General features: G+C 42.2%; 1 protein-coding gene across 1 annotated transcript in view; it reads right to left on the reverse strand.

Annotated features, from left to right (window-relative positions):
* The window catches only part of CORIN (corin, serine peptidase), a 281,043-nt gene that overhangs the window by 107,719 nt on the left and 146,881 nt on the right, over positions 1 to 26,443 (reverse strand). Inside the window, exons 5-7 of the mRNA XM_063457921.1 lie at positions 23,204 to 23,382; positions 6,576 to 6,689; positions 2,989 to 3,096 (exon numbers count right to left, since the gene is read on the reverse strand). Coding sequence (XP_063313991.1) covers positions 2,989 to 3,096; positions 6,576 to 6,689; positions 23,204 to 23,382 — 401 coding nt within the window. The remainder of the gene's footprint in view (positions 1 to 2,988; positions 3,097 to 6,575; positions 6,690 to 23,203; positions 23,383 to 26,443) is intronic.

The raw sequence follows: 26,443 nt of genomic DNA on the forward strand, positions 1-26,443 counted from the left end.
ACTTCCCCCCCTCCCCTCCCCTCCCATAGTGTACTTCCTCCCCTCCCCTCCCCTCCCATAGTGTACTTCCTCCCCTCCCCTCCCATAGTGTACTTCCTCCCCTCCCCTCCCATAGTGTACTTCCCCCCCCCTCCCCTCCCCTCCCATAGTGTACTCCCCCCCCCCTCCTCCCCTCCCCTCCCATAGTGTACTTCCCCCCCCTCCCCTCCCATAGTGTACTTCCCCCCCCTCCCCTCCCCTCCCATAGTGTACTTCCCCCCCCTCCCCTCCCCTCCCATAGTGTACTTCCCCCCCTCCCCTCCCATAGTGTACTTCCCCCCCCTCCCCTCCCATAGTGTACTTCCCCCCCCTCCCCTCCCCTAGTGTACTTCCCCCCCCCTCCCCTCCCCTCCCATAGTGTACTTCCCCCCCCTCCCCTCCCCTCCCATAGTGTACTCCCCCCCCCTCCCCTCCCATAGTGTACTTCCCCCCCCTCCCCTCCCCTCCCATAGTGTACTTCCCCCCCCTCCCCTCCCCTCCCATAGTGTACTTCCCCCCCCTCCCCTCCCATAGTGTACTTCCCCCCCCTCCCCTCCCCTCCCATAGTGTACTTCCCCCCCCCTCCCCTCCCATAGTGTACTTCCCCCCCCTCCCCTCCCATAGTGTACTTCCCCCCCCCTCCCCTCCCCTCCCCTCCCATAGTGTACTTCCCCCCCCCTCCCCTCCCCTCCCATAGTGTACTTCCCCCCCCTCCCCTCCCCTCCCATAGTGTACTTCCCCCCCCTCCCCTCCCCTCCCATAGTGCACTTCCCCCCCTCCCCTCCCCTCCCATAGTGCACTTCCCCCCCTCCCCTCCCCTCCCATAGTGTACTTCCCCCCCCCCTCCCCTCCCCTCCCATAGTGTACTTCCCCCCCCCTCCCCTCCCCTCCCCTAGTGTACTTCCCCCCCCTCCCCTCCCCTCCCCTAGTGTACTTCCCCCCCCCCTCCCCTCCCCTCCCCTAGTGTACTTCCCCCCCCCCTCCCCTCCCATAGTGTACTTCCCCCCCCTCCCCTCCCCTCGTGTACTTCCCCCCCCCCTCCCCTCCCATAGTGTACTTCCCCCCCCCTCCCCTCCCATAGTGTACTTCCCCCCCCCTCCCCTCCCATAGTGTACTTCCCCCCCCTCCCCTCCCATAGTGTACTTCCCCCCCCCTCCCCCCCTCCCCTAGTGTACTTCCCCCCCCTCCCCCCCTCCCCTAGTGTACTTCCCCCCCTCCCCTCCCCTCCCCTAGTGTACTTCCCCCCCTCCCCTCCCCTCCCCTAGTGTACTTCCCCCCCTCCCCTCCCATAGTGTACTTCCCCCCCCTCCCCTCCCATAGTGTACTTCCCCCCCCTCCCCTCCCATAGTGTACTTCCCCCCCCTCCCCTCCCATAGTGTACTTCCCCCCCCTCCCCTCCCATAGTGTACTTCCCCCCCCTCCCCTCCCATAGTGTACTTCCCCCCCCTCCCCTCCCATAGTGTACTTCCCCCCCCTCCCCTCCCATAGTGTACTTCCCCCCCCTCCCCTCCCATAGTGTACTTCCCCCCCCCTCCCCTCCCATAGTGTACTTCCCCCCCCCTCCCCTCCCATAGTGTACTTCCCCCCCCCTCCCCCTCCCATAGTGTACTTCCCCCCCCCCCTCCCCCTCCCATAGTGTACTTCCCCCCCCCCTCCCCCTCCCATAGTGTACTTCCCCCCCTCCCCCTCCCATAGTGTACTTCCCCCCCCTCCCCCTCCCATAGTGTACTTCCCCCCCCCCTAGTGTACTTCCCCCCCTCCCCTCCCCTAGTGTACTTCCCCCCCCTCCCATAGTGTACTTCCCCCCCCTCCCCTCCCATAGTGTACTTCCCCCCCTCCCCTCCCATAGTGTACTTCCCCCCCCCTCCCCTCCCATAGTGTACTTCCCCCCCCCCTCCCCTCCCATAGTGTACTTCCCCCCCCCTCCCCTCCCATAGTGTACTTCCCCCCCCTCCCCTCCCATAGTGTACTTCCCCCCCCTCCCCTCCCATAGTGTACTTCCCCCCCCTCCCCTCCCATAGTGTACTTCCCCCCCCTCCCCTCCCATAGTGTACTTCCCCCCCCTCCCCTCCCATAGTGTACTTCCCCCCCCTCCCCTCCCATAGTGTACTTCCCCCCCCTCCCCTCCCATAGTGTACTTCCCCCCCCTCCCCTCCCATAGTGTACTTCCCCCCCCTCCCCTCCCATAGTGTACTTCCCCCCCCTCCCCTCCCATAGTGTACTTCACCCCCCCCCCCATAGTGTACTTCCCCCCCCTCCCATAGTGTACTTCCCCCCCTCCCATAGTGTACTTCCCCCCCCTCCCATAGTGTACTTCCCCCCCCTCCCATAGTGTACTTCCCCCCCTCCCATAGTGTACTTCCCCCCCCTCCCATAATTACTTACCTGTCCTGAAGCGTGGGCCGGCTTCACAGCTTGCACCGCGGTACAGGAACTTTAATTTCATGTTCCGGTTTCCGGCGGGACTGAAAGGAAGTGTGCACACTATTGTGCACACTTCCTTTCAGTCCCGCCGGAAACCGGAACATGAAATTAAAGTTCCTGTACCGCGGTGCAAGCTGTGAAGCCGGCCCACGCTTCAGGACAGGTAAGTAATTATGGGATATCGGCGTATAACACGCACCCACAATTTTTCCCCTATTTTCAGGGGGAAAAAGTGCGTGTTATACGCCGATAAATACGGTAATTATGCTTACACTCAGTAGTGGACGAGGTGTTTAATACTCCACTGGACATTCCACCTTTGGGCAGCTAAAAAGTTAATCAATGTGCAGAGGACTTACGGTAAACATTCCATTATTTTCTAAACAAAATAAGGTAGTGTTATAGTAGTAGCCTACTATGATAGAAACCTTTCATACTAATGATATGAACCAATTACGTTTTCTCAACAAACTTTAAGCTAAAAGCAAACAAAAACAAAATAAGTTAAACCTTTTCATCATTTGTGTGGCTCTCTTTTGTACATACCACAATTTTGCTCATCACTTAGGTCTCCACAGTCATCATATCCATCACATACCAAGCTGTGGTTCAGGCATTTCCCAGTGTTACATCGGAATAGGTGTTCACTGCAGTCTAAAAAAATATCATTATTTAAGCTACCAATACAGCAATGATTAGGATATATTCTAAAAGCTAAGGCATAGTACAGAGTGTCTTAAATGGCAAATTATTGTGAATTTAATTAGGAATTCAATGTTTTAACAACTGACTAGACTTCGTTAGCTGCTTTTAGCTGCATTCTGAATTCATCAAATTCCTTTTATATACACCAGAAATAATAAATCCACCTGGTTTTCACGTGTGGATGAGACTCCACAGGTACATTCTGCCATTATTTGTGCAAACCAGCTGAAATACATTTGTGCACAAGTTTACAAGCACTGTACTGCATGAGAACAGTATTTCAACTTCTCAGGTGTTCAGTATGACGGATACAATGAACAAGTGTTTTGGACTGTGTTTCTGTACAAAACCACTCCAGGAACAATCACATAAGGACTCATGGCATGGGACTTGCCTTGATATTGTCCTAAATGGCTTGACATTAGCTAACAATTTTATGGCTGTTTGTCTTGAAAGTATTTTCAGAACTTTCTTCTGGACTCACAGACTTCCCAGAATGTAATGACATATTACTACCAGGAAACTGTCACAATGAAAATAAATGGGCTACCAATCAACTCAAAACTCTACTCTGTTGGAGCAGGGATATTATGACTTTCTGGATTGTTAGCGAAGCTGAGGATAAGTCTGAAGAACACTTATGGCATTAGGATATCTAGAATATCCTGTATATATAAAATATCTACAACGCACATACATTTTGGCAGATGTATTCAATCAAAATAATACAATAACTGAACTCGCAAATGTGCTGAATTGTGGTTTATGCCCGAAATTCATTATTTTACCATTTTAACAGATTTCAATAATTATCAAATCAAATGGTACTATCACAGATGTTGCAACTAATCAACAATGTAAGCTACAGAATACGGAAAGAGACAAATGGCTTTAGGCACAAGATGTACAGATCAAGTCTGGGAGAAGAACTGTAATAGCACTTTGAAAGAAATATGAAAATGAATAAACAGTTCTGATAAAAAAAAAATACAAACACAAAAAAACTCAAATTTTCAGTTTAGTAACGAATGCCTTGCAGACTCTTCCACTAAAAGGAACAATCCAAGCACCCAAACTACAACCATGTGTCTGATCATGTGACGGCGATCACAGAAAAAAAAAACAATCATTTTTTACTTGCTGAAAAATAAAAGCATATCTAATCATTATAAAAAGTAATGTTGCATACCTCAGTCTTTTTTTTTTTCTTTCAACAAGAAATGTTGTGACCCAATCAGGAAGAGACACTATATTATTCCACTAAAAAACGAATTTTCCCATTATAGTAGGTGTAAATGTATGTGCATTTATACTTATTTAACAAAACTAATGAATAAATAAATAAAACATAAACCCATAAATAAAGGGATATATATGTATATGTAATGAATCTATTTATATTTCTGCCTATAACAATATTTTTAAGCATTGGTGCATATGGTGTAAGGTGCTGGAGTGTCCCTTTAAATAATCTTTTCCTTTTTCCTTGTTAAATGAAAGTTGTCTTCATCTAGTTATTATACTAAGTACAGATGACATTATACAAATTAGCAGCCTTCTCCAAGTGTCAGGGTAATTATGTACCACCATGTGTTCTGAGAAGAGTGGCAGTCGGATTACGCTTGATAAAGAAGCAGTAATTCATTGGGATTTTCAGCCAATTATATGGTTCAGTGTTATTCAAGCTTTTGTAAATCACAGAGTCAATAAAGCATTCAGCATGCATTAAGGAAACTGTCAAACACACACCGCAGCATTTAAGAATTGGGGTTGTACTTCACTGTCCTTTGCCGTATAGCTTCAGACGTTTCCACAGAAAAAAAATAAGACTTCATAAATAATGAAAAACATAATTAAATAAAATTAATTAAAAAAAATAATTTTTAAATCCAATACATGAATACTATCTAAGATGGTTCTTGGTTACATTCTATTGGCTGAAAATGGTCGATAAATATTGACTGGTTTCAGCCAATATTTGTTATTGCATTGTGATTGGATTTAATGCCAGCTTAAATTCTAGCAGCTAAACCTGATAAATGGGTCCAATCAATGTGCTATTTTAGCCTATTTTAATGACAAATGATTAGTCATAGAAAAAATAAATAATGAAATGTAATGTTTATGACCAATATTTTAGTGTAATGGTAGTTTTACACTTGTGATCGCTCTCTGAGAGTAAAATGTCTGATACTGACGGCGACTGTCCTGGTATCGGCATTTCCTGGCCGACCACGACATACATGTTTCCATACTGTGATCTGTAAACCATGACGTGATGGAACAACAATCCTCTAGGTACAGTTGTTTCTGACGGCCCTAGCATGTCACTCGGTGCAAACGTGTTAAAGGATGACAATTCGTGAACAAAGACTGCTCTACATTTATATACACACAAGCAAGTACGTCCCAAAGATTAAAGGCTGCTCAACACACCAGTGAGGTATCCCCTTCACCTTCACAAATACAGTAATATAATACAACAAAAATAGGTGGAGCAGAATGTAGCAAATATAAATATAAATACTTCCCTCTCTTCAAAATTCCAGCCAAAACAATGAAACTGAAACAGAAACAGAGGGGGATACAATAGTGTAAAACTGATAAAATGGAGATAGATCACTGTGTCTTTAAATAGCACACTCACAAAAGTAGAGCCATAGGATAACCTGGCTCTGGTCTGGATAACAATAGGATCCTTAAGGGAGATCCAAATCCCACTCCAGCAGATGAGAAGGATAAAACAGGAACAAATAAGTGCTTCTAAAAAATTACTTTATTCCAGAAATAAAAGAACGGCATAAAACAAAGTCCATATAGTCACCAAAGTCACCAACTATGTAATATTTTTAAGAATCATCGCTAAACAATTTCCTGTTTTAGAATTTTCTTCAACTTATCTACAACTGTAGTCTCTAACTAGGAATTACAGAATGACAATTGGCTGGAAAATGCCTAAGGAAAGTATTGAGTAAGACAGAAAGTAATCGTAAACATAACTCAAAAACCTCATATATAAAAAAAATGCTAACTTATTTTAAATTACCACTTCAAACTGTCTAAAATGTGCTTTCATCTTTAATTTGTTTTACACATACCTTTGACCTGTGAAGATATTGGTTTAGTATGAGGAGTTGTTGGCTGACATTAAACAAAGGAACCACATGTTGTATGAGGCGGGTAATGGGCAGAAGACTTTGCAGTTAGCCTTTCTGATAATAATAATAATAATAATAAAGTATTTAACCAGTGAAGGTACATTCAGATTACTCTGGTTTTCAAGTATGTCCTGGGGATGTTACTTTTGTCCAACATCCAGGGGATGTTACGAATGTAAGCAGATGTCATTATTGACACAATTAACCTAATCTGCACACTTGGACATTCCAGGCCTAGATGATAAAAATCCTAAAATTACACTGACTTACTGCAATGTACCTCGTCGCTCCAGTCATCACAGTCATTGTATCCATTGCACAGCAATTTGTCGGGCACACAAATTCCATTGTTACACTGGAAGCTGTCTGGTTCTCCACAAAGAGCTTAAAGAAAAAGAAAACATTTTTTTTTTACATTTTAAATAAAAAAAATGTGTATAATACTGCATTTTATTCCAGGGGCTAGAGAGGCTGAGAAATGTTCACTTAAACATAAAAAAAAGTTTAGTTTTTTTTTCCCCATTTCAATATTAAATATTAACTAGTTAAAATGGGCAATTCATGTGTACAAATTGGGTGACATCACACAACGCAATAAAATGTAAAAAAAAAAAAAAACATTTATTGAATGGTGTGATTTACTCTATCTCCCCAACATGTTCCTGGATCCTGGAAACCGATGGCATTCGGACTCCCAGGTAATATTGGCCACCATTAATTCTGCCCTTTTTTGTTAGCTATATATCTGGAAAGCAGAAAAAAAAACCTCACCTCCTCTTTAATGTTTTAATAACGGTACAACAGCCAGAGCTCTAGTAACGTGGCACGGGACTGAAAGTTCTTTACTATGGTCTTGATTTAAAAAGCTTTACAAATGGTTGGGGCATATTGGTCTCCAAAAATCTTGGTACTTTGTAGAACAACATGCTCCAATCTCTCAGTATAGTCTGCTCGAACATTTCTGAGGTCAATCACATTGGCTGGGGGATCTTACATCCTGGACAATCTAAAAGACAGTTCTGTGTATTATCTTATCTACTAGGGCGATCATTGGTAACATCATCAAGGTGTAGAATCAGACCTCTTTAAAATGGTTATTTGCCAAATACATGTATCTATAGGTTTCTGGTGTTGAACAGGGCATAGTCTCTGATTGGGTCAAGTGATGAGTACATGGGTTTCAGTGGGCAAATTCAAACAAGTCAGGTGGCAGAGTGAAATTCCAGGAGTAGAGTAACGTGACACTATCTTTATCTTTCCCTATGTGCCACTGGGCATGGATGCCATCCATTTTCACAGAGAATAGGTTTACATTTGGCTGAAAACACAAATAAAGGCTGTCAAACAACCATTAAAACATCTTAATTCATCAGATCCTTCAAATTTCATAAGATTTTACTTTCAGACTTCACACGCACAGCATGGACACGCCAAACACAGTTTATTCGTCTAATAAATAAGCATTTGATTTAATACTTGATTAATACCTGCAATTTGATTTTTTGAATTCACTGCAATTCTGTGTTTTGCAAATAAACTCCTATAGTCTTGTTATGTTATGTATCATATTGTGCACCTGGCATGAGTAGTAACTCTTCCTAGAGCACGAGATATTCTAGATGTTATTACACTATTGCAGAGTTCACCAGTGCCTGGAATAGGCTAGTGAAAGAAAATAATTTTAGTGAACATGGAAATCAGTGCTTTACACTTATACAGTGGGGATATATAACCTCAAAGTATGGACAAAATATTGTTGACGGATGCAAAAAAAAAAATAACAAAGTCCTGCTCAAAACGGGTTTACAATCTATGAGATTAATCAAGAAAGACATTTATAGATGAACTAGGCTGATCAAGGAGTTCTTCTCTGCTGCATGGTCGCATGTTCTTTGCTGTATTCTGGGAACAAAAATTCTGGTAACATAATTAATACGCAACATTCCAAGCACTGTAACTACTACAGAATGCTGCAGTGGTTATGGTGGGAAGAGTGCCTGATCCATCCTATGGTTTGCAGTCAAACTTTTTTTGCATTATTTAACAACTTTCCTGGGTTTCACCATGCACCACAGCCCTGACACCCAGTCTTCTTCTGGAGGAGAATCCGGTTTGCTCTACAAAGATAAATAAAGCCATGCAGGACTGAGCTCAAATGCGGAGTACAACTGAACCCTCTGAGCCAATCAGTGTTAATTCTGCATTGGCCACCCATAAGTCTATAGAAGCAGACTTCTCTTGCAGGATAAGTCCACGTGCGGCACAAGTACTTGTTCTATAATTGTTTGACATCTGTGGGAAAGCAATAGGGCTCTATTGGCACCAGGTCTGTGGATATAGCACTTGAAGTGCACACACAGACAGTGGGAATTATTTGAAATTCTCAAGCTCGCAATATAGTTTACTCAAAAAGTATTCATAAACAGTAGAGGCAATCGACAGCATGATTTGAAAAATATCTACACAATTAAAGATAAAGCAATACAAGGGCTGCAGGGAACACAATGATTTAATACTTTAATATAAAAATTTAGTCTGGGCATATAAAATGTGCCATTTTATATATTGTAGAGAGTTATATGGGTAACTATGTACTTCTACTTTAATAACTACAGAACAAAACATGTCAAGAAAAAATGAAGATGAGGAAAAGATAAGAAAAAAAATAGATTTATTGTAGGACATGACATTTGAAGTATAAAACTAATTATTTTGCTCATTACTCACAATCTTCTCTATTTTCATTGATATGCTTAGCAGATACACAGTGAAACATCTTTAGAATTTAAGGACTTTCAGGCAACTAGAATATTAAACTCTCAGGGGAACTAAATTCACATGAGGAATGTTTACATTTATAAACTGGTTAGCCACAACATGAAAACCACCTGCCTGATATGGTGTAAGTCACCCTCGTGGTGCCAAAACAGCTCTGATGCATTGAGGCATGGATTCCACAAGACCTCTGAAAGTGTCCAGTAGCATCTGGTACCAAACACATTCGCAGCAGATCCTTTAAGTCGTGCAAGTTGTGAAGTGGTGCCTACACGGATCAGATTTGTTGTTCCAGCACATTCCACAGATGCTCAATCAGACTGATATTTGGATAATTTGGAGGCCAAGGTAACACCTTGGGATCTTTGACATGTTCCTAAAACCATTCCTGAACAATGTTTGCACTGTGGCAGTGTACATTATCTTGCAGAATGAGGTCACTGCCATCAGATAACACAATTGCCATGAAGGTGTGTATGTGGTCTCTATCAGAGTAACGTCTGCATTATGCTCTTCTTTTCCAACAGAACATTGTCCAGAGCATAACACTGCCTCTTCTGATCTGCCTTCTTCCCATAGTGCATCCTGCTGCCATCTCAGGTAATTGACGCACATGTACCCGGCCAGCCACCTGATCTTACAGAAAATGTGATTTATCAGACCAGACAAACTTCTTCCATTGCTCCATGGTCCAGTCTTGATGCCCATTGAAGGATCATCAGGGGATGCATTGTGTATTCTGACACCTTTCTATCATGGCCAGTATGAAGTATTTCAGCAATTTGACCTACAGTAGCTCTCCTGTGTGATTGGACCAGACGGGCTAGCCTTTTGAACCCCACAGGCATCAATGAGCCTTGGGCACCCATGACCCTGACACTAGTTCACTGGTTGTCCTCCTTTGCACCACTTTTGGTAGGTACTAAAACACTGCATACTGGGAACATCCCACAAGACTTGACGTTTTGGAGATGCTGACCGAGTGGTCAAGCCATCACTATTTGGCCCTTGTCAAAGTCACTCAGAACGTTTGCACATTTTTCTCTCTTTTAACACATGAAATTCAATAACTTGAAGTTCACTTGCTGCCTAATATAGCTCCTCCTTTGATAGCTGCCTTTGTAATGATATAATCCATGTTATTCACTTCACCTGTTAGTGGTTTTAACATTGTGGCTGATCAGTGTAAATACTACAGGGAAGATATATAGACTGGGGAAATAAAGACCACAACATCTAAAGTCTAGAGTACAGAAGATTGCCTAGCTTTGGCTTAGACCAGGGGTTCCCAACCCGTGGTACGCGTATCCCCAGGGGTAAGATTCAGTTCCCCTGGGGGTACGCAAAGCAGTTTCTGTAATGGCGGAATTGCCTTCCGCAGGGCCTATCCAGAGCAGTTGCCCGATGGTCTGTTTAAGTCTGATGTCACATGCCCAACCTGATTAAAATCTCAGGTGGCTTCAAATGTTCTATTGAGTGATTTGCGGCTGCACTTCTGGCATTCCTGCTTCATGTGATGTGGCCCCACACACAGTCATCCTTCCCCCCCACAATGACCACACACACTTCCCTTTACTCCCCACACTTTCACTTGCCCCCCCCCCCCCCCCACACCTCCCCCTTCCAGGGTATAAGGAAGAGCTGGGAAGCCTTGGGAAGAGGAAGGAGGAGCAGAGATAGGTTTGGGCTGAGGAGAAACAGGGAGAGCCTGGGGCAGAGGAGGAGCATGGAAAGCCTGTGACAGAGGAGGAGCATGGAGAGCCTGGGGCAGAGTAGGATCAGAGAGGGTATGAGGGTATGAGGAAGTGCAGGGAGAAGCAGGAGAGCCTGGACCAGAGAAGGGACAGTAGATCCTGGTGTATGAAGAGGAGCAGGGAGAGCCTGGGGTATAATGAAGAGCAGGGGAGCCTTGGGCAGAGGAAGGAGGAGCAGGGAAAACCTGGGGCACAGGAAGGAGGAGCATGGATAGCCTGGGGCACAGGAAGGAGGAGCAGAGAGAGGTTTGGGCAGAGGAAGTAGGAGCTGGGAGAGCCTGGGGCAGAGGAAGTGCAGGGAGAACTTGGACAGAGGAAGTGCAGGGAGAACTTGGACAGAGGAAGTGCAGGGAGAGAGTGGGATAGAGGAGGAGCAGGGAGAGCCTGGGGCAGAGGAGGAGAGCCAAGGGCAGAGAAAAGGGGGAGATGTGGCAGAGAAAAATGTATACATTTGAAATAACAGCAACTATATTAATTGCAAACATTTCACTAATATTCGGGGTACAATTTATGGAAATTGACTGCCAACGTTTTACTCAAGTGAAAAAAAGGTTGGAAACCACTGGCTTAGACAGATGAGAATAGAGACTTCATTGTGCTGTGTGGCCTTTTGCCAATTAAACTCTATTTATTGTAAAACAATTATTTTGTGTTCCTATGTGATCAAACTCAGAGAAAGCATTATGAGTCTTATTTGACAAAATAATCACTTGCAAGTTGCAAGTTGATCAATAAGTCTACTTAAATCAAAGAACATGTGGTCTCAATAACTTGTGGGGGGAGAGATTGTAAATTTAGGCTCCACATAACAAATGGAAAATGCGCATGGTTGTTGTAGTGATCAACAACCAAGAATTCTAGGCATATCGGTAAACTTTGTAAGGACAATTAATTCCGGAATGATACTGATGTTTCTATATTATTACTTAGCTACATATTAATCAGAAAAAGTGCCTGTGTTAATCACATACCAATTTGACACAAACAACTTTTCATAGTTGTTTTTCTTTTATTTCATTTATGGTTGATTAGGATTCAAAAGAACATTACTGATGAAACTGATAAAGTAGAAGTGACAATTACATTTAAATATGTAATAGGCTGATTTATAGATATTCCAAAACTAAAAATGATTTATTATGAAATGTTTAAATTTTTTAATATTTCATATAATGATCTATTTTTATATTTTGAATATATCATTTTAAAAGTGTATGCAAAAAATGTGATATCATTTCACATTCAACCATTTAAAACCGAGTACAAAGAGAGAAACATATAGATGTTGTTACATAATAAAAACTAAATTTCAGGCAGAATAATATAATGGGGGGTGGGGGTGGGGGGAGCAGGGCCGGACCGCCATGCCGAACGGACGCACAATGGAGTAGATCCTGGAAAACTCTCCAGTTTTGGCATTTAAAAGCTACTTTCATGCTCAATCGAAAACTGGCAGCAGAGACCCAGAGTATAAAGCCACCCTGGTCCCGGGGTGAGGCTTCCTGCGAAGTTTTAGTCCCTCGGAGGGGCGATCCCTGTCATCCATATGGGGACCGCTCGGGCGGTGAGTGCAGTAGACGGCCGCTCCCCTGCTATCCTGCCCGCCAGCGGCAAGGCAGAAGCACGAGGCTAGGCGGACCTGGCCCTGTTCCCTCCCCCCCCTGGACCGGCGGGGGTGATCCCGGTCACCACCCCGCGGGACATCGGAGTGCAGAAACACCAGCACTCAAAGCACCAGCAGAGCGGACACAGTGCAAAGAGGCCGCTTCCAAAATGGCGGAGACAGCACGATAAGCCACCCACGATCGAGGGCCGAATGGCGCACCCACCCACCTGACTTCACACGGGTGGATTGCCGATGCGGGCTGCAAGGGGACAAGCAAGTACAAGCCGTGACCCCACAAGCCAAGCTATGGTGGAGCAGTACTAAATCGAGCAAGCCCAAAGTCACAAAGCACAGAGCGGGACACCGCCGCAGCGCCCTGGCCTTACCTGCCATACTGCCCAGATCACCACATGGGGGCAGAAACAAAGATTCACAACATGCAACCGACATACTGCGAACGAACGACACGGCTACAGGGACTGAACTCCCGCCTAAGACAAACATCCGACTAGATCACTGGTCAACCATAAAAGGACTACCACTATAATACACAGACACTTAACAGGACTGGACTTAGCACAACAATCTCTAGACCTTTTGTCCCTCTCCAAAAATCAAAACTCCTTAATATCTACAGAAGAGCCTCTAAACAAACAACTACGGGTCATTAACTTGCTGACATGGAGTCCAATAGGGGTGGAAGCTACAGGGCAATCTAAAATGCTGATGCTCCCTTTGTTTTATTTTCTTTGCCTGCAGGCCACTTAATCTTTAGCCTCAGCTTAGCACAACATGTAATTGTATATTTAACATGTATTTAATTACAGTCTTGATCATAGAATTATTGCATCTGTCATGTTTCACCTCTGTCACTATGTCACTCCTCTGAAAAATCTTCTCTAACATGACCATACGTTTTATCAGCATGGATACTCTAATGTTAAATGCAAATCTTTTAAAAAAGAAAAAAGTGCTGTGAAGCTGACATATTATGTACGCTATTAGATAATCTTCTGTGATGCCCAGCGCAATGTCTCTGTTAATGTGTATATCCTGCAAAGCACTACAAAAATAAAGAATTCAAAAAATAAAAAAGAAGAATATAATAGGTAAAAAAAAAAAAACATGCCCTGATTAAAAAAAATTGTAAGATATCACAAAAGCATCTGAAGCAATGAATTAATAGATTTTCCAGTCGTCATCAAAGCAAAGCGGATTAGTAATAGTTAGCATAAGTTATAGAGATAAGGTAATTACCATGCACTACCAATGTGTAAGGAATGTTTTTGACAAATAATGAAGGTGAAGTATCATTCAATATACTCGTTTATAGGAACAATTTTTTTTATATAATCTGAAATTCTGTATGACAATTTATGATGCACAAAATTAAGAGTAGGATGTTCTGTTTTAATTCATGCATAAACAGTAGTTTTAGGATCAACAAAAATAGTATTGCATGACAATGTGAGTAATGGAAGGCAAGTGTCAATTATGTCAAAATATACAAACTGTGCATTTAATGAAAAGGTTAATCTAAAACCTAGATTCTCAACCAATATACTCGTTTATAGGAACAATTTTTTTTATATAATCTGAAATTCTGTATGACAATTTATGATGCACAAAATTAAGAGTAGGATGTTCTGTTTTAATTCATGCATAAACAGTAGTTTTAGGATCAACAAAAATAGTATTGCATGACAATGTGAGTAATGGAAGGCAAGTGTCAATTATGTCAAAATATACAAACTGTGCATTTAATGAAAAGGTTAATCTAAAACCTAGATTCTCAACCAACAGCAATGGATTATTTTGTAAAACTAAAAATAAGTCAGTCATGCACCAGAAATACTATTCCCATGTGTAGGCAATACTTCGAAAGACATACATTTATTGACGAGATATAGATAAGATAAGGGACATCAAAGTTCTCTACCTTATGGTAGTAGATCAGTACTAGTTGTTTTAAGAAAATAAATGTATCACAATGTACACATTGATTACGGAGTTGAATGAATGGATTTAATGGTTTTTCATAATCCTTAATTAAAAGTACAGGCAGTATAATCCTGAGATTGTAAAAAGCAGCAAATTGAAGATGGAGTGGCAAAATGGTGGAATGTTCAAACTTCTGCGACAATTTAAAAGGAACAGTCAATCCATATGTCTACACTGTAAATTATCAGAGGATTAGCTGTAATATGCGGTGATAACTTAAGTATTTCTGTGTAGGGGAATGATTCATATTTTAAGTTTAAAACATTCCATAGCCCTTCTCTAACTTTATTTTAATGATGGGGACTATTGTCCAGGTTTAAAAAATGGAATGCAGTGGAAATCTGCCGCAGCTTGCCACTTTATCAACATTCTTTTCTAACAGGAAATAAACTAGTAGAAACTGAAAAAAACAAAACAATATTGACTATTCAGTATGGATATAAGTGCTGATATTGATTGAGAAAGACTCTTTGACAAGCTGAAATGTTGCTCATTTTCCTCAATAAAGCTGCCTCTTAAGATAATCAGTGTTAAACATTTAGAAGTGACTATGTATCTTATTTCATAATTTTCATTTTTTAAAAAATATTTACATGCATATTTAGATTAAAAAATAAAGATATTTGACCCGCAACCAGGAGTGAGTGACCTTTAAAACCAAAACTACACAGGCATCTGGGGCTGTTCATCCACAAATGGACACACAGGTCTGCAAACTCAACAGGAACATGTAACAATATACTGAGTACAAGAGTTTCGAAACTCAGAATTTATAGTGTTCTTTTTAAAGAGATTGCAGAGACTAAAGTTAATTTAGTATTTTTTTTTCTTCCAATATTATCTTATTACATTTTGTAATTACTACTTGAGTTTATCACAATTTGTTTATTTAGTAATTATGGTACATATTGTTTCTCTTACCAATAGATGCATATGAAGAAATCGATGTAACTAGTATGTCAAAGTCAACAGATCTGTTTGTCTTAGGTTATCAAATAAAAATAAGTCTTATACACACTTCAGTATAATCAAATGTTTTTATAATCAAATGTTTTTGATTAAAGTCAAAATGTTCAGCTGCAATTACTTTCTTTGATTTACCAGTATTTACATTTGGAGGGATGCTGAAGAGCTATCTAATTAAAGTTCTAAATGGCTCAGGAGCAGAATGAACTCTGAGAACTGGCCATCTCTGCTTTCGGTTCTAACACAGCATATTTAAATACATGGATTCATTGGATTATGGACTGTTACCAGTTGACTAACACTACTGTCCTATTGTGTCTAAAGGTTCCTCTCCCCCTTTTTCCCTTCTGTAAACACTTCTATTATCCAACACTTACTTTGTTTAATCCCAGGACCGGCGCGTCCTATAGGCGACTTAGGCAGTCGCCTAGAGCACACCGGCTATAAAACTGCTCTGAATATGTTTTTGCTATATTTATGTTGATAAAGTGAGCACTATATGCACTTTCTCTGTGTCTCGTATGTAACTGCCTCAATTAAAGGACCACTCTAGGCACCCAGACCACTTCAGCTTAATGAAGTGGTCTGGGTGCCAGGTCCTTCTAGGGTTAACCCATTTTTTCATAAACATAGCAGTTTCAGAGAAACTGCTATGTTTGTGAATGGGTTAAGCCTTCCCCTATTTCCTCTAGTGGCTGTTTCATTGACAGCCGCTAGAGGCGCTTGCGTGATTCTCACTGTGAAAATCACAGTGAGAGCACGCAAGCGTCCATAGGAAAGCATTATGAATGAGCTCTTGCCGCGCGTTCGCATTCAGCCGACGGGGAGGAGAAGAGGAGGATCGGAGGAGGAGAGCTCTCCGCCCACTTCTGGAAAAAGGTAAGTTTTTACCCCTTTACCCTTTCCAGAGCCGGGCACCCTCAGGGCACTCTAGTGCCAGGAAAACGAGTATGTTTTCCTGGCACTAGAGTGGTCCTTTAAGGATACCTTCCAGCAACATATCCGAGATGGCCCAAATTTATGTTAAATTATTTGAGCTCATAGGAAGCTCTATTTAATGTGAAGGGCAGGGCACCTACCAAGTACATATCGGAAAGCATGGATTCTACAACTTTATGCTTGAATCATTTGAGCTTCTACTAAGTGTAAGTAGCATTATTATTTCATGTAATGTGTTTTCATCGTGGTGATCTGCATTATAAAGGTTCCCTCTATATTTTTGTGTTTTCGCATTTCATAACACACCAAGGATCACTATATTCATAGAGGGTTGCTTTACCTCAATGTTAATACTGTATTTGACGTTCATCTGCAAACTCAAACTGTTTTAAGGGGATATTTGCATCTCACAGCAACAATTTCTGTACCATTTTACTTTTCAATTGTCTATTTATTGTTGTATACATGCTCATATAGTTATCTATGCCTATATTGCTATAGATGCTATAATATTTTTGTGTTTCAGTCGGTTTTTGAGATATATATCTACTTCTATTTTCACTTAATTCCAGACATTTAGTGCTTCACCAATCTTGTCCTTCGTACATTATGGTTGCTTTGAGTCTGATGCGTGTGATTTGATAAGAGGCACTAAATCTTCTTTATGTAGAAAATTCTGAGTTTAATTTACATTTAGACAATTTTCTTCTACTTAGTTGTTCAACTTGGAGGGGACTAGAAGGGAGAATAAGTAGACATAGGAAGTAGCAAATGGAGAAACAAATGAGATAAGTGAATGTAAACGATGGGTAGGAATAGAGGAAGATTTGTGTGGTCACTCATTTTCATTATCCCATATCCCCACATATACATTCATTTTGTCTGTTATGTGTGTGTATATTTAAGCATTTTCACACTGTATTGTTTGGTGCATTATTAATGTGTTATATTGCAGTCCTCAGAGTGCTGTCATATATTACAATCAACCTCGTAGTTAAATCTTAAAATATATATAAATCCATATACAGTAAAAGTTGCAGAACACATTTCATTGTGGATACTTCATAATCCGAAGAGCTCAGTATGTACGACATTGTGCCAGATTCCTTCTTTCCAAATTTACCCCAACATTCCATTATCTAATGTTTATCTGTGTTAATTAAAACTTTAATAATAATAGTAAAACCTGCCATTGATACACAGATTACCTCTAATTTCTCCATATCTGGTCGATCAGGCAGATCACTATCATGTCAATACGGAGTTATACCTAATGATCACCATAATCTCTTCCTTTATTGGTGAAAACATCAATCAGATTTGCCAAGCAATTAGGAGCCAGTTTGACTTCCCTTTAAATGTATTAGGGGATTTAAGCCTAAGGATATCTCAGGGAAATTTATGGAGCCCAAGAAAGCTGAGCAGTGTTCCAGAGGCACATCAGCAAACCTAGTCCACTAGCTTGACCTAAAATGAAAATTCATTAATTTTACAATTATGCCAAGCAAGTCGAACAAAACATAGTCCATTAAAATAACCAAGAACGCGTAAGTCTTTGTGTAAAAAAAGTGAAAAGGGATATGTTTCAATGCAAAAACCATGTGGAATAAACCTTTATGGACTACAGAGAATAAAAAGCAAGATAAGGGGGGCGGGGCCTGACCACTGAGGGCAGAGGACGCAGACCTGGTTAGCTCCTGCTCTGCAGCAACAAACAAGCTATTTTAAGCCACTAAATCGGGACCTAATCGGCCCAAAAAGGCCACCAGCCTGAAGGTGACAAGCAGGGTGTTATGCTACAATTAGATGAGATGTGGAACACAACTGCAGAGTTTATATTTTCCTAATATTTAGCCTGGTGTTACATAAAAACAAAGTCCTTTCTGGTATCACAATACTGTAGCTTTAATGATTGATAGTGAAGTTGTAATCATAAGTAAATAATAATTGAAGGAGTGCAAGTGAAAAGTTGAATTTGAATTGTTTAGTTAACAGGTGAGACTTCCTTAAGAAAGCAACTCTGAGAAATATGTATAAAGGAATACTTAAGGTTTGATGAAAGTAGTTGTCTTCAGGCTGTTTGCTTGTAGCCAGATGAGAGTAAACCTTTAACAGTCCGGGTCTTGAGGTTTGAAGAGAATAGGAGAAACCAGTAACAGTCCAATGATCAGAGGATTGGAGAAGGCAGGGGATCCGTTTTACAGTTCAGGAGTTCGGTACACAGTAGTCAGAAGTAAGAAGCTTTAGCCGGCGATAAGAATGCGGAAGTAAGCTAATACATTCACCAAGCGATTTGAAACTGGCACGGTTTCTCTATAAGGGCTTGAGAGAGCCGCGTCAGAGAAGGGGGCGGAGACTTGTTCCGCATACCGGAAGTGTCAGAATGGAGCCGGAGAGGATTATAATCTTAAGTCCTGGCACAGGGGCACACAACGATGCCAAACAAGCGACGAATCTGGTACACTGCACTAGCCCTGCCTGAGAGGCCTACACACGTGGTCGGCGTGCGGGAGATGGCCGCTCCCCCTCTGACAACCACAGCAGACAATCGGGGACCAGACCCTCGTTCCCCCCCCCCCTCTGGACCGGTGGGGGTTATGCCGGTCTACCCTCGGAGTCCCTGGTGCGACCTGGCAAGACTGCTGAAGCGACACAGGGGCCTGTAACAAACGGAGGCACTACACTAAAAATGGCGGAGGCAGTGTGCTCCCACAGTACCCACAGCGAGCAGCCAGACATAGAGCACCAGCTGGACAGGGCCTTCCAAGCTTTCTGGGACAAGCTGGAAGCTCTAATGTACCCGGAGAACTCAAAGGCAGTGCCTGTCACCAAGCCACACACTCACCCAAGCAGGATTAAACAGGTGAAGGCACGGACACCTCGAGTACCGATCCGCCTGGAGAGTCGAAAGCAACGAGACACCCACAAGCAGCAGGAGAATGAAGACCCACCGGGCAGCAACAGGAGCACGCCGACAGCCCCAGGGAACCGGCAAGTAAACCGGCGGATGCACATCAGCCCGACCTCCCACCAACCTAACAGCGAGGGCTTACCCACAAGAGGTCAGAACCACCCGTCGCAACTAACAGCGCAGTGGGAGCACACCCAGCCCCAACAAGGCATTGGCTGATCCACACAAGACTGGGACTCAATGTCAGGCACAGTGCCCAATATTCATTACCTCTTAATACCCAAGATGAACTCTCACACCTGTATGTATGCAATTCAATAGCCCTTTTGTTTATGACGGGGACCGCAGGGGGGGTATCGCTAGGGACCAAGCGATTATAAGCTAAGCCTATCTATGTATAGCCTTGCTATTCTGTTATATAAGTTAGTTCAGCTTACGTACCCTTCTAACCTACAACTGTTTATTAAGCATGACCACGATATCTATGTTCCTAGCTAGGCACACAGCTGTCATAACGTTCCATTGCTCCTCTTCTACTCATGTCTTTTGACAGATTGTCCATTTTGCTTATTATTGTGTTTAGCAATTCAGCAGCAGGCTACTAATCTACGTCAGTCATGTCAATTTATTTCTCGTAAACACACCTCTTGCTACTCGCATTTACTAACCTGATTTACTCAGCATTACTCTAACAATTTAAAAAATGTGTGCAGTTTAATCCCATGTCACAGTATTGTCAGCTTTGCGAAGGCATGTAATCGCTATTGTGGCATTGCAGCCATGTTTGTACCTCCCTATGTACAATAAAAAGAAAGAATTGAAAAGAAAAAAAAAAAAAAGCAAGATAAAAAGGTATCCAATAATGTATTTAAGAGCAAAATAATTTACTGCGCGATAAAATTAGGTAACTCAAAGGTTACTAGAGTGCAAGCAGGACACTGAAGTTTAAAACGATATGGTTTCGGTTAGCTTGTGCCTAATAGTATCCAACTCCCTGTATGTCCTCTTGGTGGAACTACAGATTATAGTCCTTTTTGCAACCAATATAGAGAGGGAGGTGGAGGGGCAGAGGTAACATGAATGGCACAGGAAGGGCACTAGAGAAAAAGTTTCATCCCTGAAATGTCAACAGTCAGTGGTGGATTTACAACAAACAAGAATCTGGAGTTTATTTACACCAGCTCAATACCTATACGCGTATAAACAGATGAAAATAAGAAGAAAGCCAGATGACTTACGGCTTTATTTCTATTTTATTCTCTGGCCAATTTAAATTTTTTATTTGTTAACTGGCATACATACAAGGTCAACTGTTTTTCATCCACATCTGAATTAGAGCAAGGTGAGGTGGCTGATTAAGAAATTCTACAGCTGGTGTTAAATTATTATTTTAGTTTCAGCCAAAGGTTGGCTGAGACGTATGGATGTTTATAAAACATCTGGGGAGTTAACTGTTTGATACATCAGTCTGGAACCTTTCAAAGGGAGTCATGGTCCAGGGGTACCATACGAGTATATTCTCCAAAGCACTCACAGGGATACTTTGCTCAATACGACCATCAGTCGCAGTACCTCCAGTAAAATTTCCAGAGTTAGAGATTCCCTTTAACCTGTAGTGCTGATGGTGCTATGTTTACATGTCCTGTGCAGCAATTTATGGGTTTATGGAATAAACTCAGCATTGTAATAAAAAGTTAAGAACATAATGGTCTGTGCCATGTTTTCTATTCAGAGTAAACTGTACTGCAGAAGCAACAAAGCCTTATCATAAGCAAACACAAGAACGACAAGTGTTTAAAGGTTTTGTTTTTTCCCATTTAATACAATTTATGTATTTAAATACATAATTTACAATTATGTATTGTTTGTGCACAGAGTTGTTTTTGGATTCTATCTATATAAAAAAAAAAATTGAGGGGGCGGAGCCGAGCAAGCAAGCTGGCTGGTCGCACATCGCATGGGCTCCAGCTTTCTGGGCTCCATAACATTGCCAAATCGAGACACAGCGACAAGAGAAGCGAGCAACCAAGACAATTGGACTCACACTGAGCTTGTGCACACAACGATACCCATATCGAACCCCGGCATGCCCGGGAACCGCTACAGCTGGCTTGGGCCTACTGGAGGAGGTGAGGGGGAAGGATGGCCGCCTTCCCGCCCTACTCAAAGGCCCCCAAGCGTTCGAAAATCGCTTCCCCCCCCCCCCTATGGACCGGTGGGGGTTATCCCGGTCCCTGCCTGAAGGGAGACCCCACACGCCGCACCGAACAGCCTGCCAAGCAACACGATAGTGAGGGCCCCCAAGATGGCGGCTCTGCTAGAACCAGATAAGTGAGGTCAGCGACGACCAGATCCAACCCCAGGCACCACTGCCACTGCTGATGACCCCATCGATGTGCTGTTTGACCGCTTCTGGGCAAAGTGGCTGAAGCGTTTACAAGCAGGGACAGCCCAACCCACGCCGTCTTCACAGGCGAAAGACTATGGCGGGGGGAAAATGGAGCCTCCACCTCAGGGCACGAAGAAAAGGCCAAAAGCGATCTCCCACAAAAGAGACCCTCCCGGGCTGGGAGCAACCAGGGGCATACCCCGCAAGCGTCGACCCCACCAGCGGAAAGATGCCACCCGAAGACACACGCAAAGATCTGCAACTCTCCGCCAGTTCCCGACAGGGACGACCATGGGCCATTACGGATCCCAGGTCAGTGGCAAGAAGGCGCTAGCTCCAACGCAGCCCCGGGGCAGAGGGGACCACCCACCACCTCAACGCCATACGACCCCCACCAAGTATCGACACCCGTACAAGATAAGAGGTACAGGGGTCCGCCACGAACACCAACTCCATGCAAGCACAACGCCAGGGCCACAACAGGAGGGGAGCGACACTGCTGCTTCTCAGGGCCCCAGGGACCGAGCTCACCTACCAAGTCTGTACCCAAGCAGTGGACAAGAGGCAGAAGCTCCTAACCGGGACTGCGAAACACTAACCCGTCCGGCACATGGCTCAGACCTTCCCAGCAGGGGTATTGGCTGATAGATGGCCCGTAAGCCCGCAGCCCCACCACAGGCCGCCCGCAGTTATGGACTCTTGGTGGACAATGCAGCAGGCAAATAGTAGTAAGGACATAACTGTTCTGATCCGGCTGTCCTGAGCACTTACTGTTTATGTCTGTTTGCTTATAATATTAATCGGCTGACCTAAGGCACTCACTTTTAATAGTATGTACATAGATGTGACACTACAGAATAGCATGGTTTTTTTTTAGGCACAGCTTTTCGGTTGGATGTACAGCGTAGACCTGTGGCCACAGCTACCACGCTTACTCCTCATTACGGGTGTACAAACAAGTGCAGTTTAAGCAATATGTTAATATATGTTAATATACGTACTAATACGCTACAGCTGAACCTAGCATGTATGACAATGTTTAAATAATATAAAAAAGCAAACTGTGCCTTAACCTTATGGCTAGCACCTAACGACTACTAAGCTACAGAAATACTCCTAGATCAACATATTACAAGTTTTCTCCTACGTGGACGTTATTGTCAGACTAATCAATATGTATATGCTGTGCTTACTGACATCTCCACCTCTGACACGACTTGCTTAGGCAGGTTAACTACTCTAACACACACAACTTACCCTTTGACTCCACATGAGTTCTCTTTAACTCTTATAAGCGGAACATAGTTCAGTCTGGTTATGCTTATTGTTTAATACTCAACTTGTTCCATATTCTGATTCTCAAAAACAAAAAATGTGCAAAGTTTCTAAATGCCATACCAATGTTAAACTATGACTGCATAATTGTTTGCACTGGCTGTCGTGGCAGTGCAAACGTGTTTGTTCTCTTTATGCACAAATAAAATAAAGATTGACAAAAAAAAAAAAAATTGAAAAAAAATCCTTCAAGCACACTTATATTAACATTCCTTGACTTACACTGGTTTCCTTTCTCTTGCAGTGGTGAGAAGCACATACGGGTGCTATTATTGTCTGATTTGTTCTGAAACTGGGAGCATCGCAGGAATTCAGGCCACGAAGAGTTCACCATTTCAAGCACTGGTCCACAGCCTTCCTGTGCAGCTTCACAGAATGATCGGCATGGGAGTAGAGTATAACTAGAAGGGAAAAATAAACAAGAAACCAAATAAATAAAACTAAAAACAGTTTCTAGGTGTGAATTTCAATAAAAATTATATACTCTACATATATAAAGACTTGAAATTGCTTATTTCATAGGGTATTCCTGTGGCTGGTTAGAACAGATTCAAAATGTCTCTGGAATATTCTTCATATGTAAGCAGGGGGTGTATGTGCAAAGGCTATATCCTTTCTGTTCTTTAAAAGGATGCCAATTAAATGGTAACCAAGATAAATCAAGCTATATTTTTATATATATATACATATACATACATATACACACACATACATACATGTTACAATTGTTAAAATATTTTTTTCCAAAACCAATCTACAATAAATATCCCATAATGACCAAGCAAACAAAATACCTGATTTTCGACACCACTCAAAATACATTAAAACATCATAAATCTAAATATCACATTGATCTAAATATTTAATCCCTTCACTCAGAACTTGTCTGAAGCACCTTTATCAGGGATTACCGTCTCAAGCCCGTTTGGGTCAATTAATCTCTTCAGATTCTCTCAAGCTCCGTCAGGTTGGATGGGAATGGTCGGTGTTTTCAGGTTTCTCTAGAGCTGGACAACTGGGTTCAATTCCATGGCTGAACCACTCAAGGACATTAAAAGAGTTGCCCCTAACCCACTCTTGCGGGAATTGGCTCTGTCAATGGAGGATTCAGCGGGATCCTCCACAGACCTCAATGCTGTACTCTCACAATGTGCTGTCCACTCCTGGCTCTGAAGCAGCAAGAGCGGAAGAGGACAGGCCGGAGAAAAATAGCAGTGCAGGTGAGGGACATGTTCAGGTAAGTAGAACTCACCTTTCCCTCCCGCCCCCGGACACTGGGATCCAAATGGTGATGTCAGTGTTGGGAGTGATGTCAAGAAGGGGACAGTGCTGCTTTAAATGTAGAAATCCACACCTCGTTATCCTGCACCTGGGAGTCTCCTAGCTCCCTGTCAATCATTGTTATAAATTCTGTCCTGTACATGTGGCAGACCGCATAGGGAAAGCATACAGAGAAGAGGAGAAATTAAACCATGTCTCGTTTTCTCCTCTTCACTTACTTCTCTTGCTTTGTCTTTGTCTGAAGTGGATTATGATGCAATTTGCTAAATCTTTAATATAAATTTGAGAAAATGGAGAAACTCATGAAAACGAAAAGGTTAATGCAAGTTTAAGGTAATTATTTTCGACTTTTTTGTTCAATGGTGTTATTTCCAGAGAAGTGGCAGTTCCGCTTCAATATCCAAATAATCAGAAAGTACAATGTCTTCAGATCTTCTGGAGTCTGACATTTTAAAACAAACAGTCTTCTGTATTCACAATAATTAAATGTTGTTTCTAGAACATCAATATTGTTGCATTGTGAATGCATTTTTAATATTAATTAAAACATGTAAAAAGTCTAATTTCAGGAAAACACAAAAATAAGTTCCTGTACATGCCACAAAGCATAAAAGAACTAAGCTTTCCAACTGTGAACACCACGCTGGGCTCCCAAGCAAGCAGAACTCATTGCGCAAATCTAGATTGCTTTATTCAAAGAAATATAAGTCGTTATTTCAAGTAGTTCAAAGAGTTACAGTAATATTATAAAAATGCTAAAATTCAATTCATGTGGTTAAATCATAATTAAAGAAAAACACTCTTAATTAAAGGGGACACATATGAAACAACGGACTCTGCCGCGTTACCCCCAACATTCCTTGCTCGCACTAGTGGTTATGGTGCCTGGTGTGCTGTGGCACCATCCCACAGGAAGATGTTAAACCATTTGGATGTTAAACCATTTTAGCATGGTTTAAAGACTTACTTGGGACCCACCTGGCAGCCACGCTGCCTTCAGTCTTCTCCAGCTAGAGAAGTCAGATGTCACTTTAGAGCAGATGTCCTCCTTCCCTCTGTCGGATTGAAGTGCCTGTGGGCCGGTGAGATCTTAACCTTCTCTGCCAGCCTGTGAAGGCCCACAGCAAGCTAGCTGATGAGAAGTCTTTGCAAGGCAGCTTCTTGGAGCAATTGCTGCCTCTTGAGCTTAGCTACACTGAGTTAACCAAAGCAGGAAGTAACAGGATTAGTTGTCTGCTTGAAAAGTCAGGGGGGTGTAACTATTATAGTTTACTGTTTTGCAAAAAAAAAAACAGTACACACTTCACTCGTAAAGCTCACCAACAAGCTAAAGTGCCTTAGGGGCCTGGAGTCCCTTTAAACAATGTTTCTATTTATCTTCTTAATTTGCAATAGTTGTCCTGACATGCATTTTAAGAACTTGATCGAGATGTAATTTGCCAAATCTTTGATATAAATTTTAAAGAAAAGCGAGCATCTCATTAACCATTATAAAATATAAAACAGATAAAGGACACAGTGGTGCTAATATTTCTAAAATCTGGTGCAGCTAAAATTACCCAAGCGTAATGTCACCATTTACACTTAAAATGTGATAGGATAAAAGAAAAGGTGATTAGAGCACACAGAAATAAAATTTCCTAAGTTTATTTCTGTGTGCGCAAATCCCCTTTTTTCTTTTATCCTATCGCATTAAACATTATCACAGTTAATAGTTTTACATATATCGATATTATAATTGCACTATTAGAATAGTAATATAAAGCACAAATCCTCAAAATATCAAATGAGCCATTTATAAAATAGGCTTTGTCCTCTCACTGCCCATTTATGCACAGGACTATTTTAGGCAAAAGTTAGCCATACAGGTGTCAGCTTGTGAGAAAATACGGTTTAAGAATTGCATGTTTCTCAGAAATTCTCTAGAGGACATGTTAGGGTAAAAGTATGAATAATGAAATTCTATACAAGTTTGGCTACCATAATTGTAAATTAATCTTGCTTCTCCAATTACAATAACAATAAGACAATTGAGAACCTTGGAATTGCATTTCCTAGGTCTCTTTATCATGGCATGTAAGCCGCCTTCCAGTGATAAAACTATTCTATTTAAAAATCACCCAGCAATTGAACCTTAATCAATAATTATGTAGGAGTACACATACCATACTCTAGAATTAT

The sequence above is a fragment of the Pelobates fuscus genome, chromosome 6, assembly GCF_036172605.1.
Source record: "Pelobates fuscus isolate aPelFus1 chromosome 6, aPelFus1.pri, whole genome shotgun sequence".
Classification (NCBI taxonomy): Eukaryota; Metazoa; Chordata; class Amphibia; order Anura; family Pelobatidae; genus Pelobates; species Pelobates fuscus.